The 13289-nt window shown below is 38.4% G+C and overlaps 3 protein-coding genes across 4 annotated transcripts; 2 read left to right on the top strand and 1 right to left on the bottom strand.

The window, feature by feature from the left end:
• Positions 1-127: 127 nt before the first annotated feature.
• Positions 128-1236, top strand: rpa3 (replication protein A3). Its single transcript, XM_088405178.1, has 4 exons — positions 128-415; positions 505-579; positions 851-962; positions 1036-1236. The coding sequence occupies exons 1-4, from the start codon at positions 317-319 to the stop codon at positions 1116-1118; spliced, it is 369 nt and encodes a 122-aa protein (XP_088261304.1). The 5' UTR covers positions 128-316; the 3' UTR covers positions 1119-1236.
• A 708-nt stretch (positions 1237-1944) lies between these two features.
• sf3a3 (splicing factor 3a, subunit 3) lies at positions 1945-8479 on the bottom strand. The gene is made up of 17 exons (XM_088405174.1): positions 8251-8479; positions 8089-8136; positions 7467-7519; positions 7247-7352; positions 6662-6734; positions 6431-6522; positions 6257-6339; positions 5757-5895; positions 5612-5680; positions 5447-5514; positions 4914-5021; positions 4503-4572; positions 4240-4404; positions 3742-3852; positions 3292-3382; positions 2725-2780; positions 1945-2178 (listed from the first exon to the last, which is right to left on the bottom strand). The coding sequence occupies exons 1-17, from the start codon at positions 8344-8346 to the stop codon at positions 2101-2103; spliced, it is 1506 nt and encodes a 501-aa protein (XP_088261300.1). The 5' UTR covers positions 8347-8479; the 3' UTR covers positions 1945-2100.
• A 923-nt stretch (positions 8480-9402) lies between these two features.
• On the top strand, positions 9403-13255 carry LOC148406209 (stathmin-like). Of its 2 annotated transcripts, none has more exons than XM_088405296.1 (5): positions 9403-9543; positions 10806-10846; positions 10924-11096; positions 11582-11773; positions 11848-13255. In XM_088405296.1, the coding sequence occupies exons 2-5, from the start codon at positions 10831-10833 to the stop codon at positions 11923-11925; spliced, it is 459 nt and encodes a 152-aa protein (XP_088261422.1). In that variant the 5' UTR covers positions 9403-9543; positions 10806-10830; the 3' UTR covers positions 11926-13255. The 2 variants fall into 2 exon arrangements, with proteins under 2 accessions (XP_088261422.1, XP_088261423.1); XM_088405297.1 differs by having other exon boundaries at positions 9440-9558.
• Positions 13256-13289: the final 34 nt, after the last annotated feature.

Genomic DNA, 13289 nt, shown 5'->3' with positions numbered 1-13289 from the left:
TAACCCAATGAAAAGAAAAACAAGGAGAGAAACGAAAACAACGGGTTTCCATGCATTTATGATCATGACGCACCATTTGGGTTTATTCCGGAACTAATTATTTGACGCACACCGGATATGCCGTAGAGGAAGTTTGGGTATGTTTCATTATACATCTTAGAGCTTCCCGTAATCGAGATGCCCTTATTTTTTATGCAGAAGTGTATGGTCTCCACTCGCGCGGCACAGCGTGTACTACAAAAGTAGTTTGTAACGTTTTCGCGCCATATATTGCTTGGTAGTGTTTCATTTAACCCCATTACACACATCAGTTAAGATGTCCAACATCCTGGATGTTCCGAAGCCTCGAATCAATTTTTCTATGTTGTCCCAATATATAAGCAAACCTGTCTGCTTCGTTGGGCGTGTTGAGAAGGTAACTATCTTGTCTCGCTAGTGATTCGGATCTCACGATGTGTAACCAGTAAACGTTGACATGTTGCATGTTCATTTGTTGTTGGTTAGGTACACCCTACTGGAAAAACCTTCACCGTCGCAGATGGCGAGGGAAAATCTGTGTGCGTTGAGTTAAACGATCCCGTAAGTAGTTTTGTTCTCCTTAGTAAGTTGCAGCAGATCATTATTTTGTTTCGTTATCTATTATGAGTATAACGACTCAAATGATTGTTAAATATTTTGTGCACCACATTTCACAATTTGCATTTTCATGTAATGTTACGTATGTGATGTGAGTTCAATTTCAACTATTTACACGGAATGACTCCTAAAGAAAGAAAAACGTGTGGTTCTGCATGGGCCAACACCCAAAAATATACAACCATGACACTTTTTTTTTTCCTGTATCTTCCAGCTTGAAGAAGAGCTGTCTGGAATTGTGGAAGTGATTGGAATGGTGACTAACAAAGGAGCTATAATGGCCAACACATTCAGCATTCTCCGAGATGAGAAGGGCATCGCGTTCGGTACGTCAGCGTGTAGAACATGACAGACAGCTCTCATTTGGGCTTGCTTATTTTGATATTTTGATCCCCACAGACCTGGAACTCTACAATGAAGCTGTGAAGGTCATCCACGATTTCCCACAACACTATCCTTTTGACGTGGCTGCAAGTGGATAAACTTTTTATCCCCAGTTTTTTTTTGTAATGTTTTTTTTTTCCTTGTAGAAGAGGCAAAAAAAATCACCAATAATGTAAATAACACAAAATACATCAAAATAAAGGTTTAGATATGTAATTTTACTGTGCAATTATTTTGAAGGCAATATTTAGAGGTACCACAATTTGCTATATATTTAGAATATATCACTCCCTCACAATTTTTATATTCTAGATTGACCAACATGCTTTTTTCGGGGCTACCATTTATCATAGAGGCAGATAACCAATACTTTTTTTTTTCAGGAATCAAGGGCTAACCCCATCACTTGACCTTCATTTAAATTTTTGGGGATCCCTCAACACAGAAAAGATAAATAACTGTTAAAACAATTGTACAATTGTATTGTAATAATGGTTAAATCACTTGGTTGCAGCTTTTTGTGGCTTATGCAAACGCTCCTCCCACACACACACACACATGCTTGCTCTGTCTGGATCTCGCTAGCTGACTCGTAAGTTCACCCGATCCTTTTTGAAAGCTGAAAACTTCCACCACAGCCGACTTTGTTTGTTTGGACCCTGCGCGAATGAAGCATATGTCACCACTGAAACCGGCCAAGTATGAAGTGGACAACAGCAGCTTTAATGTGATTGGCTGCTGCAGCCGAAGACTCACAGGATATACAATGAGAAGAGGCTCTCGCTGCACACTGCAGTTGCCTGATAAGGCAGATGACGCGGGAGGGAGAACGTATAAACTTATTCTAAAAAAAGAAACCGTGGTTACTTCTGTTTGAATTCCACTTGTTTGGATATTGATTCACAACACAAGATTGAAACATAATAAAAGATCCAGAATGTGACCTTTATTGTGGTAATCAAAAATTGCTGAATTACATAACATCAAAATGGGGAATGGAAGTTGGGTCCAAATCCAAAAGGATAAAAAAAAAAAAACTAGCAATAAAAATGAGGAACATGGTGCAAATTTGTGGGATACCTACAGTAACCCTTGTCTCTTGAGGTCCTCATATGTTTTTTTATTTACTACATTGCCACTAGAGTCCTCATATTCTTCCTGAAAAACACAAAGGTGTTAACATTAAGATTTGTCAGCAACCTTGGGAAGAAAAAAATATTGGAACATGAAGGGCAATTCCTTTTATTTGCATATTGAAGACAGTCATGTTTCATGTGGAAAGATGAATATTTGAACCTTTGTGGCTAAAGAAACAACACTGGGGTGTTGGGTTTTCGAGTTGGGGAAAAAACATCCATTCGCCCTTGCAAACTTGGGTTTCAAAATGACCCAGTTTAAAGCAAACCATTGACTGATTCATATCAATAAATCATCAAAATGAAGATAAAATTAAAAGCCGCGCACAGTGAAGAAGAGGAAAACGACCAATGAGCGTCAAACGTTAAATTTGGTTTAAAACAAAACTGCTTGCCGGTCTACATGGACAGTCATGCTAGCCCCACCCACCCCGTTACTGCAAACAGTGGGAGCCTTTTTGATCTGGAACCCAAAATGTCTTCAGTAAACAACAAAAACGTAGGAATTGACCTTGCATTTTTATGTGTTTTGGAGGACATAGTTGTCAAAAATGTGTTGCCTCCTTACCTCTGTGTCAGGCTGCCAACGCTCCAAGGCCTTCTGGGACTTCAGTTTTGCCCACACTAGTGTTGAGCAAAGATAAGCCATTAGAACAAACCCTTTTATGATACCAAACCAAAAATGTTGGTGCAGGATTCTACTCCTTTTCAGCTCTGAAATTCAGGGCTCAGGCTAGCACCCTTAAAGGGACAGTGTGTAAGATTTAGACCGTTTTCATGAAAAAGGAATAAATGATCGTGAATTTCAAAAACTTGCAAATGACTGTGTCTTTAATGACCAACAGTCTGTTTAAAATATATTCTAGTAATCATTAAATTATATTACACTTCTCCGGAGGCGGCCATGTTTGTTATAGCCACGGACAATGGTACACGCAGCACCCCCTGCTGTCCATAATGAAAAACGATCTAAATCTTACACACTATCCCTTTAAGTTCATGTTTTAATGAAGATAGACAATTTTAAACTCATTTATAACTCTAAGATAGATTACCATTCCTTCCAGAATTAATCATATCGTCTGTGATCAAAAGTGCCTTGCAAAAATTTCCGTCATTGTAAAACGGGACTTACAAGAGACAGCGTCCTCAATCTGTGTGACATTGGCAAAGTGGGCAGTGTTGGGGATTCCCAGACAGCGCATACCATGAGCATGCCTCCATTCCTAACCAAAACACAAATGCACATCCATTGAAGAAGGATAGACGTGAAACTCTAAATGAATTACACATTTATAGTTAAAATGTTAGTCTTGCACCAGTATTAATTATTGCGCAACGGTGAGATGGATTGGTGGCAGGGGTGACTAGATTTTAACATAGCCGTGTTTCCACCAACGGTATCCACTCGGCCCTATGCTACTCTAGCCCGCTCTGCAGTAAAAAATTATTTCCACTGCCACCGCCACTACCCGGGAGCTAACTTCCCCTCATGTTGAAGCAAGTGTGAAACACTGGGCACAACTCAAAAGTAAAATAACGTCTGGAAAGTGAAGATATGAAAGTGTGCATGAAAAGGAAATACCGCAAAGTGCCGCTGAAAGGCCTTGGGTCCTCGGTAGGTGTAGTTTCCACAAATTTCGCAGTTGTAGTTGATATTCAGGCCATGGAGTTTATAAAGCCAGTATGGAATGGGCTGGAAGAAAAGTAAAAGGGTCAAAGCATGTACTCAACAAGTGATATACAATTTTCTACATGTAATGTGAAAAGTACAAATAAAACGAATGAAATGAAGCGTCTATATCAGGGGTGCCCAAACCCTATCTACTTTCCAAGCAGCTAACCTCCTAATAGTTTGTCTTTTGCAGTGATCCCGCGAAATGAAAAGTAAAATGACCCAGGCAGTTTTTTTTTTGTTTGTTTTTCTGATCAACAAAAATGAGCACTAATTTTTTGCTAAGCCTGCCAAGAACTGCAACAGGTGTGAGGAACTTAAGCTTGCAATTTCTGTAGTTAAACCAACACAGTTTTCCTAACAACCCCAATTTTGACATTCCTTTTGTACATGACTGATCTTTTCTACCTTGCCATCCCAGCCAAGGGGCAAATTTTTAGGGTTGTAGATGATCTCGTTGTCTTCGTCTTCGCTTTCACTCTCAGAGAGCTGCTCTTCCTCCTCTTCCTCACGTTCCTCTCCAGTTCTAGCTTGCTTCCTCTGCACATTTTCATGAGTAAGCTGCCTCTGCTCCTATAAATGCAAATGAACAGGAACATGTTGACTACAGAAGAGGTTTTCTCAAAATTGCCACACTTTTAAGAGTTCTTTGGTAAGATTATTATACTTACACCAAGGATTTCAACATATTCATAGAGTTGAGCCTCCAAAAAGGCAATTTCCTTATTTCGTTCGGTGTCTCTGCAGGTATGGTGAATGAAAAAGATGATTAATTTGACCTTAATTATAGGCACTTGTGTTTTTCATACTACACACACAAAATAAACATTTTTATACATATGAAGAACAAAACCAAAAATTTATATATTCGAATTCTACACTTAATTGCCTTTGCCAAATACCTGCATAAATGTGAGGGGTGTAATCAAAGAGTTAGTGTTCAGTGATCCTCAAGTGTATTTGATTTAAAATAAATCAATTTTGAGCGCAACTAGTGTTAGCGATAAGTACTAAATACTACCCAAATTTTTTGAACATTCCCCTGGAAAAAAAATAAAGTTACTGTACTGGTTTACACATACTTTTTAGGACCTTTCACTTTGGGATTCTTGGCAAACAGCGAAGGATCCAGCAATTCCAAAGATTTGCCTTTTGTGCTAAAGAGTCGCTGAGCTCTCTCTTCAAGAGTCCTGTCAAACACACAAAGACAAAATAAATACACAAACCTATTGATCACAAATTTTAAATCCAACAATACAGTTTGTACGAATACATTTGGTGTGGCTATCATCCATTATTCTATTTGCTTCCACTTATCCGGGGTTAGTACGAGTTTCCAGGCCAGCCCGAAGACATTGTGTCTCCAGCGTGTCCAGAGTTGTCCTCAGAGCCTCATAAAAATGTAACATGTCCAGAAAAGTTCACGACGAAAACATCCAAGCGGCAGCCTAAAAAAATCCTTAAGCCATCTAATCGGCTCTTCCTGATGACGGCGGTTTTTATCGTATCTCTAAGTCAAAGGAAACTCATTTCAACCGCTGGTATCCAGTCCCAGAAATGTTTAAAAAAAGACATAAATCAGACATAACCAGTGTTACCTTTCAAATGCACTCACCCGCCACATTTAAGTCCCAACGCCAGAAGAGCGGACTTTAATCTGTCCAGACCCAAGGAAGCTAACTCCTGTGTGAAAAAAGTAAAAATTATCCCACATATAACGTGACATTCACATTAAGTTTAGTGAGTGTGTGTGTATGCATATAGATTTTTTTTTTTATACCTCCCAAGACGAAAAAGCTGACAGGTCTAAATGAGCTCCAGCATGTGTCAAAGCGCTACTTGTCTCTTTCTGCGATCAAAAAAGGCAAATAAAATAATTATGACTGCATCATATTTTACCTAACCCAACGACGAGGAAGACCTACAGGCCAGCCTGGAAATGTGCCGCTCTCCCACTTTTTCTCAAAGTCTAACAGCACTTTGTCATACAGGTCATTCTGGTCAAGCAGAGGTTTCACACGGTCTGTGTAGTCCTGTAGATACTCCAGCAGCATCTCCAAATACCTGAATGGACACATGCAAACATGGTATATGTCTCCAGTGGAGAGATATTGAGATGCACGGCTTTCTGGTTTACGTCTATATCAAACTACCGGGATGCCACAGTCTTTTAAAATTGAGTTAATTTAGATTTTTTTTTAATAGGTATAATTCAATAGCTACAAACTGGTGTTTTTGGCGATGCCATCATGTGATCTCTTGGAAGACAAAGGAATAGCCCGTCCAGCCAGGTAGGTTCACTTCAAATATGTTTTGGCTCATTTCAAATATGTTTTGTAAATATGTCAAATATAGAATTGAAGTATTAAAATTACGTTTAATCTTTCAGCCATTGAAAGTAGCTTTAATATGACACTGTACTTACTTTTTGTACTCTGCATTCTTTCTGTCTTTGGGAATGTCAAACAGCTGGTCAAATGATGACAGGTAAGTGATGTACTCAATTTTCTGTTGAAAAAGGTGGATATACAGGCCATTGGTGAAGAGCAAATATGAGTTTGCTTAATTGTGTATAATGAATTATGCACAGTAGAAGTACCTCAACTGCTTTCAGGTTGATGTACTTGAGGTAGCAGTCATGGAGGTCAAGGTAGCGGCCATATCCCTCCTCATCTGTGAAGTCCACTAGGTCTGCAGCAATTCATTGTTCATTAGGGTAAAAAAAAAGCTTAGCAAACCAGCCCCCCCCCATCCTATAGGAAACACTGCAGGGGCTATAGGAAGTGCGGGATGCTACCGCAAACAATTACACTGAGTTGACAAGACTTACTTTGAGCTTCATCACTAGGGTTGTCTCTGGCTCTCATCAGCTCTTCAAACTCTGCAGACATTGGAATCGAAATCTGCAGGGAAACAAACCATCGCAAATCATTGAAAGGTCATTCCAATTTAAACTAAATTGATAGTCTAAAACAGGGATGAGAATATTCTGGTCTGCAGACCACATCTGAATGACCTCTTGATGACTTTTCCAAGTTGATTTTACAAGTTTTTGAAAAAATCAGCAAATACAGACGGTTATGATAGCGGATCTTTTATTCATACATTGATATGAATTGTGATTCGTACATATGCACCATTCAGACTAAGTTAATAATAAGCTAAGTTAATAATATTATTTGCATGAAAAGAAAGAGAATGTTGGGATGATAATACGAAAAGTGCTGTTGTGTTCAAATTGGAATTTCGAGTGTAAACGCTCCTTTTCCCGTTAACGTATTTGTTCAGCTATGGTGGGCTCCGCTCTCGATTGAAGTCCGAGGGCCGTTAAGCTGAACATATTTTTAAAATTCTGGTACCCACATGTACATGCATGAAATTCCCTTGGCGGGTGCGGGGTTAATGAATCACTTACTTCATTTGGGTGCTTCCTGTGAAACTCCTTTATCTGTTTAAGTCTGTTGTAGAACTCTCCAAATTCATTGGGCCCCGAGATGGCAGAAAGCTCATCCCTCCTCATGCTGTCAATAATAATGTAGAGGGCATGAATATTGAAAATCAACAATATTAAAAACACAGTTTCTAATCTTTCAAGATCATTTCACATCCCAATTTACAGTTTAGCAAGGACTTACCCATCTTTATCTTCATAAGAGTCTCTGAGATTGGCACTCACTTCCATATACCTCTACAAAAAAATAAGAAGAATTAAGTCCACGAATAGGAAAGTTGTAAATGTTTACGTGAGCTTGTAACAAGTTGACTATCTATTATAGACATGAAAAGCATTACTACACTGCAGAGAAAGTTACAGCAGAGCTATATTTTATAACAATATCAATCATGTCACTGTACAATATCACATACAGTACAGTGTTTCCTCTACATTCGTTTAAGTTGCAGCTCTTAAATCCTTGGCGACGCTGCTACGACTGTACAATGTATTCTTCCGTGCAAAAAAAGCGATTCTCATTAATCAGGGTTCTCAAGTTGTATTCCAAGTGGTAGCCGTATTTTGAAAGTGATTGCACATTACCGTAATGCCCTGTATGAAAGAAATTGCGGATTTATCGAGTGAAGACTGCCCTCAACGCAGTTTCTTACGAATATTAGATATTATCTCGCGCCATAGTTGACCTGCAACATCGGCGTACGCAATGAAAATGCGAAAGAGTCTACTGTGTGTTACTATTTTTAGCACAAAGCTCGAACCCCTCGATAAGCTAAAGAAATGATGTATAATGTTTAAGAACTTACGTCCAACATGGATCTTGTCCTGTGATCCGAATTGATTTGATCCCGCAACTGTTGACACAAGATATTAGTTAAGGTTTATAATTAAACTAGTCGTTTTGTTGTGTACGACTTGATAACGTAACATATACCGTAATGCTAATTGTAGCATGCGTGAACACTTACCGTCGATTTCTTGTGTAACACTTCCCTGGTTTTAGCATCCATTAGCCTCTCCTTTTCTTCGTGATAGCGACGTTGCTGCTCTAAAATGGTCTCCATGTTTCATAGAACAATGCAATGCGCTCGAAATCAAGTCAATAGCCGAATAAAGACAGCAAGTAATTGTATGAAAAGGGGATTTTTTTTCCACACATGGACTATAGCCCGCGTTCTTGTTCTTGTCTGACGTGAACTACTGGGTCGAAACCAGCGTTCGGGTGCATTATCGCCATCTATCGGACAGGCGTGTGTATCAGGAGCGCTGTCATATACAACCAAACGTAGAATTTACTCAGGATTTCTCTCTTCCGATCTCGCTGTGTTTTCGGAGAATTTGGGAGGGAAAAAATTCACCACCGCCAGGCTAAAAATGCATTGTAATGCAGTGCTTTACTCTGAATTGTAACGAGTATAATATTACTATTTTTGTGTGTGTAATGCCTTACACTACTGCGTTACAGCAATTACGGTGCACGGCTGAAACTCATGAATAAATGACAAAAAGTTGCGTGAGCCACCCTTTTTATGTTGTTGTGCACAATGGAAAGCAGGCTTTTTTTAACGAACACGAATGTAAGTGATCAGTTATCAAATATGAAATAATTATAGTTTACATTATTTCCTCACAAAGCAATAAATCCATACTGTAACGGGCCTATGTATAGCTCACAGCTATAATCTAGCCGACTGTGATTTGTATGTTTATTTGTTCATTTACTTGTTCAATTATTCGTTCAACCTTGTGGTGGTGAAAAAAAACAACTGGGCAATTTTGGAATCAGCCTATAAAATGTCTAAAAAGTTTACTTGCATCTCTGATTCAACAAAATTAGTAAAATATTTAGTTATGGTTACAACGCTAAAGGGGTATAGGATACATCAAATTGTTATGTAATTGTTAACGTATACGTAATATGATACCTTTAATGAATAAGACTGAGGAATTGAGTTAGCAATATAGATGACTCAGTTTAACAGTGATTAATTAATGTAGGGAGAATATGGGAAAACGTCACTTTACTCCATTTTAATCATATTTAAATGAAGTGAATTCAAAATAATTTGTTTTTCATCACATGCATTTGCACCCTATGAATGTGATCAACCAATGGCTGCGAAGCGCTATGACGACAGCTTTAACGTCCAGTATTTATGTGAGCACTGCCAGTGCAATACTCGTGCGATTTGTGTGCAGGAATCATTCTGTCAAATCTACACCTGGTGCACATCGCGTGTGATTCAAACATTTGTCGCAAGGTACGGGACACGTTAGTAAGTAGGCTACAATTTGGTTTCATTTTTTACGAGACGATGCCGAATATGCCTATAGCGTATTTGCGCTGCAAGGCAAACATTTTATTTTGCTGTTGTGCTGTGAACCGATTGTCTGTGCATGGCTTATTGCGGTGCCAACAGTATAGCATTAAAATGCCACATCATTTCGTCGATAACGTCATTTTGTGAAGGCTTCATTGTTTGCGCTCAGTATGGGTGTGATGTGGTTAGACAAATTAGGTTCAATTGAAAAGGTCAATTTTTTGGGATGAATGAATGTCAGCATAAATGGTGAGTTGAAGCTTTTGCCACTGGAACGCGAACGAATTGTTTATCCGATAATGTGAGTCCGTCTTTGTTTGCTGCTGCTTTTCGCGGCGCCGTCAAGGCGTCTTTGTTTGATGATGAGTGTCATGCCTGTGCGATCGAATGAAGAAAAAACAACAACAACAGCACTGTGGACTGACCCTACGTTTTTTTTGTGTTCAGGCAACATTAAAACCATTAAATGTTAATTGGGTACGGCAAAATAGACACCCAACCAGTATTGCCCCCTGTGTGCATTCGCCCCACTCGTTTGTAATGAGGCCATGACAGGAAATTGATGCGTACAATTAGTTTGCTTTTCATAAATCTGCTTTCAAAGGCACCAGTTGAGATTAGGTGGGGCACGATGTGTGTACTAGATACATGTGTACACACACACACACACACATTCGTGTGCGCGCACACACGTGTAAATGTGAATGCATGTCTGTGCGTGTATGTGCGTGCACAATATTGTATTAAAATACTTTTTATTGTAAGAATTATATTGTTTTCCTGCGACCTGGTGTGCAAGCGTCTGGCCACTAAATATAATTTATTCACTGGAAATAGTCCATAAAAATTAACATCCCCCACCAATTTGGCTGATGACTAAATGCGTAATTATTGTGCAATATGTTATCGTTCACTGTCAACACACAAAACCATGTGTCTTCACAAGGTGCAATATAAATATTTACTTCATTACATTGATTTTAACTCGGGAAAATGTCACACACTGGTGCTCAATATGGATGACTGCTTGATGCCAAGACCGTTGTTTTTTTTTGGGAGATGGGCGGTGGTTGGCTGCAGTTGTGTAGCAGGCCTTGGGGTGTCGTCATTGTGCTTAATTTCTAAAATTTGTCTTTGTCTAGTCATTCACACCGACCAGCCTATTGTATTAATCCCAACTTTTTCTACATTTGTTCCTGAAGGAAAATCAACGAGCATAATTTTAAGATGGCAGCCCCCGAAGGTGAATATATTAGAATTATTCTTATTCATAATACCGACGTGTTTTGATTTGCTGAATTTATTTTACTCACTCTACAGATATTCAGGTCAAGGAGCTTGACAAGCGGGCCTCTGGCCAGGCTTTTGAGGTTATCCTTGGTGTTCCTACCCCAGACACAAAGGGTGATTTCCCCTTGGCTCCCCCAAAGAAAAAGGATGTCTCGCTGGAAGAAATTCAGAGGAAGCTGGATGCTGCTGAAGAAAGACGCAAAGTAGAAATTGCTTATTTAATTCAGTGTGTGGGGGGGGTTATCAAAATGTGTTTCAATATTTTATTAATAGATGAAACTGTACAGCATCTATTTTTAAAACGAGGGTGTCAAACATACGGCCCGCGGGCCGAATGCAATCTGTAAGATGATTTTGTGAAGCATTTAAAAAAATGGGTAGGACCAAACTCATTTGTCGGCTATTCATAATCTAGAGACAAAAAGGAATCAAGGAACAAAACAGGAACATGTATATACTATACTTACTGTATATATAATGTACTTACTGTAGACTGCCACGAAAATCTGCATATAAGCGACGCTAATTGTTTTTAAATTGCATACATTGATTTTAATAATCCGAGCCACTTGAGACTTTTAGTTTCCTCCATGTGGTCCCTGACCTAAATTGAGTTTGACACAGCTGTTGTAAAAGAGCATGGTCCATCAGATTAATAATGTAGGAATGACATTTATATTTTTTACAGAACCATGAAGCTGAGGTCTTGAAGCATTTAGCAGAAAAACGTGAGCATGAAAAAGAAGTGCAGCAGAAAGCTATGGAAGAGAACAACAATTTCAGCAAAATGGCCGAGGAGAAACTAAACCAAAAAATGGAAGCCAACAAGGGGAAACGCACTGCAATGATGGCTGCAATGAATGAAAAATTCAAGGAGAAAGTAAGTAGTTTTGTTAATTTGATACACTTCCATCCAGTTGTTGAGACAACAGTAATTTTGTTTTTCCTTAATAGGACAAAAAATTGGAGGAGGTGCGAAAAAACAAAGAAACCGGTCAAACCCCCTTAGACGACGAAACTTCAGAAGACTGATCTGCATAATGTGAAAACAATGTCATTTTGTATTTCACTGTTCGTTTTCTAAACTTTTTTTCTTTGTTGGTGGTGTTAGCCGGTACATTTGTCTACACTTCCCACTTGAAGTAAGAAAAAGTTTTGTGATATTTTTGTTTTAATTCTCAAAGATAGAAGCATTCTTGTGCTTATTTTTTGTGGTACCAACTTCGACACCCTATGTAGTGAAATGTTTGCAGAAGCTTGCAGTTATATTACACCTCATAGTTCCATGTGGATTTGAAAAGGACTTAAAGGGGAAGTCAACCCACAAATTGTCTTTATATATTATATAATCTTTACAGATTATATAATATTTATTTAATATGTTACCTGTGTCCCGCGCCTACTGCTTGAAGACAGATGGGATAGGCACCAGCAAGCCAGCGATCCCAGTAAGAGTAAGCGACTGTGGTTCTACAGTTTAACTGCAATTGAAATACAACACAGTAATATAAGTGTAGCACAAAAACAAAGCCATCTTAGAGATTTAACCCTAGGCTATAATACACTATCATGTTTAATACAGGGAAAAGAGCGCATTCAACAATCATGTCCACTGGATGACATCATGCTTTACACGGTTCTCATAACTGACTGCCCTACAACTATGGAAGACGGTTTCTTTAACATTTGTCTAAATTTGTCTAAATTTCATCTGTCACATACACTACAAGTGAAAAAAAGTGTTACTGAGGTAGAATTTATTAAAAAGATAGGGAATTAAAAAACTTCTATCTTGCATTTTCTGGCCAAGAGCCAATCAGAAAAATAATACAAATTAGGTCTGCATTTATTGATTACTCAAAACGTATCCCAGAATGCTCTTATCAACAAGAAACCTAAAACTAGGATCAAGACAGGGAACAATGACAAATAATTCTCTGTGTTAATCAGAATGTCAAGTTTTGACGACTGGGGCTGCTTCAAATATATAACTGAAAAATCTTTTGGGTTGACTTCCCCATTTTTGTTGTCTATCCTGTAAAGTGTAGAAAAAGTAGCAAAAGATTTGAAGAAAGCAACATTTGTTCCACAAAGCTATGTTCTGTTTTTTTTGTTTTTTTTTGCTCTTTAATAGAAACCGTGTTGCTGTGTAAAGCATTTAAATTGATGCTCTCATTAGTAACGAATGCATTACTTGTGAAAATTTAATGAGCAATACATTTCATTTTCTCAACTGTATGAATGACTTTTGTATTTGTTGTACTATAACCCCCAAAAATGTTGACAAGTAAATATTTACCAGCTGCATGTAATCTGTGTTAACCTCACACTTTTGAAATATACTATTTTCACTGATATATTATTCCCTGTTCTCTGTTTGTTTTTCCTTGCTTTCT

This window comes from Hippichthys cyanospilos, chromosome 21 (genome assembly GCF_059441005.1).
Source record: "Hippichthys cyanospilos isolate Australia breed blue-spotted pipefish chromosome 21, RoL_Hcya_1.0, whole genome shotgun sequence".
NCBI lineage: Eukaryota > Metazoa > Chordata > Actinopteri > Syngnathiformes > Syngnathidae > Hippichthys > Hippichthys cyanospilos.
The sequence above is the reverse complement of the archived record's forward strand: the minus strand, read 5'-3'. Positions and strand labels throughout refer to the sequence as shown.

Bases quoted from the DNA above. Each gene is read 5' to 3' on its own strand.
- LOC148406209 (XM_088405296.1), top strand. The intron at 11,097-11,581 runs GTAGAAATTGCT...TATTTTTTACAG, and splicing joins CTGCTGAAGAAAGACGCAAA to AACCATGAAGCTGAGGTCTT. The intron at 11,774-11,847 runs GTAAGTAGTTTT...TTTCCTTAATAG, and splicing joins ATGAAAAATTCAAGGAGAAA to GACAAAAAATTGGAGGAGGT.
- sf3a3 (XM_088405174.1), bottom strand. From the start codon at position 8,346: ATGGAGACCATTTTAGAGCAGCAACGTCGCTATCACGAAGAAAAGGAG. The intron at 8,137-8,250 runs GTAAGTGTTCAC...TTGTGTCAACAG, and splicing joins TGTTACACAAGAAATCGACG to TTGCGGGATCAAATCAATTC. The intron at 7,353-7,466 runs GTAAGTCCTTGC...TATTATTGACAG, and splicing joins TCTTATGAAGATAAAGATGG to CATGAGGAGGGATGAGCTTT.
- rpa3 (XM_088405178.1), top strand. From the start codon at position 317: ATGTCCAACATCCTGGATGTTCCGAAGCCTCGAATCAATTTTTCTATG. The intron at 580-850 runs GTAAGTAGTTTT...TGTATCTTCCAG, and splicing joins GCGTTGAGTTAAACGATCCC to CTTGAAGAAGAGCTGTCTGG. The intron at 963-1,035 runs GTACGTCAGCGT...TGATCCCCACAG, and splicing joins TGAGAAGGGCATCGCGTTCG to ACCTGGAACTCTACAATGAA.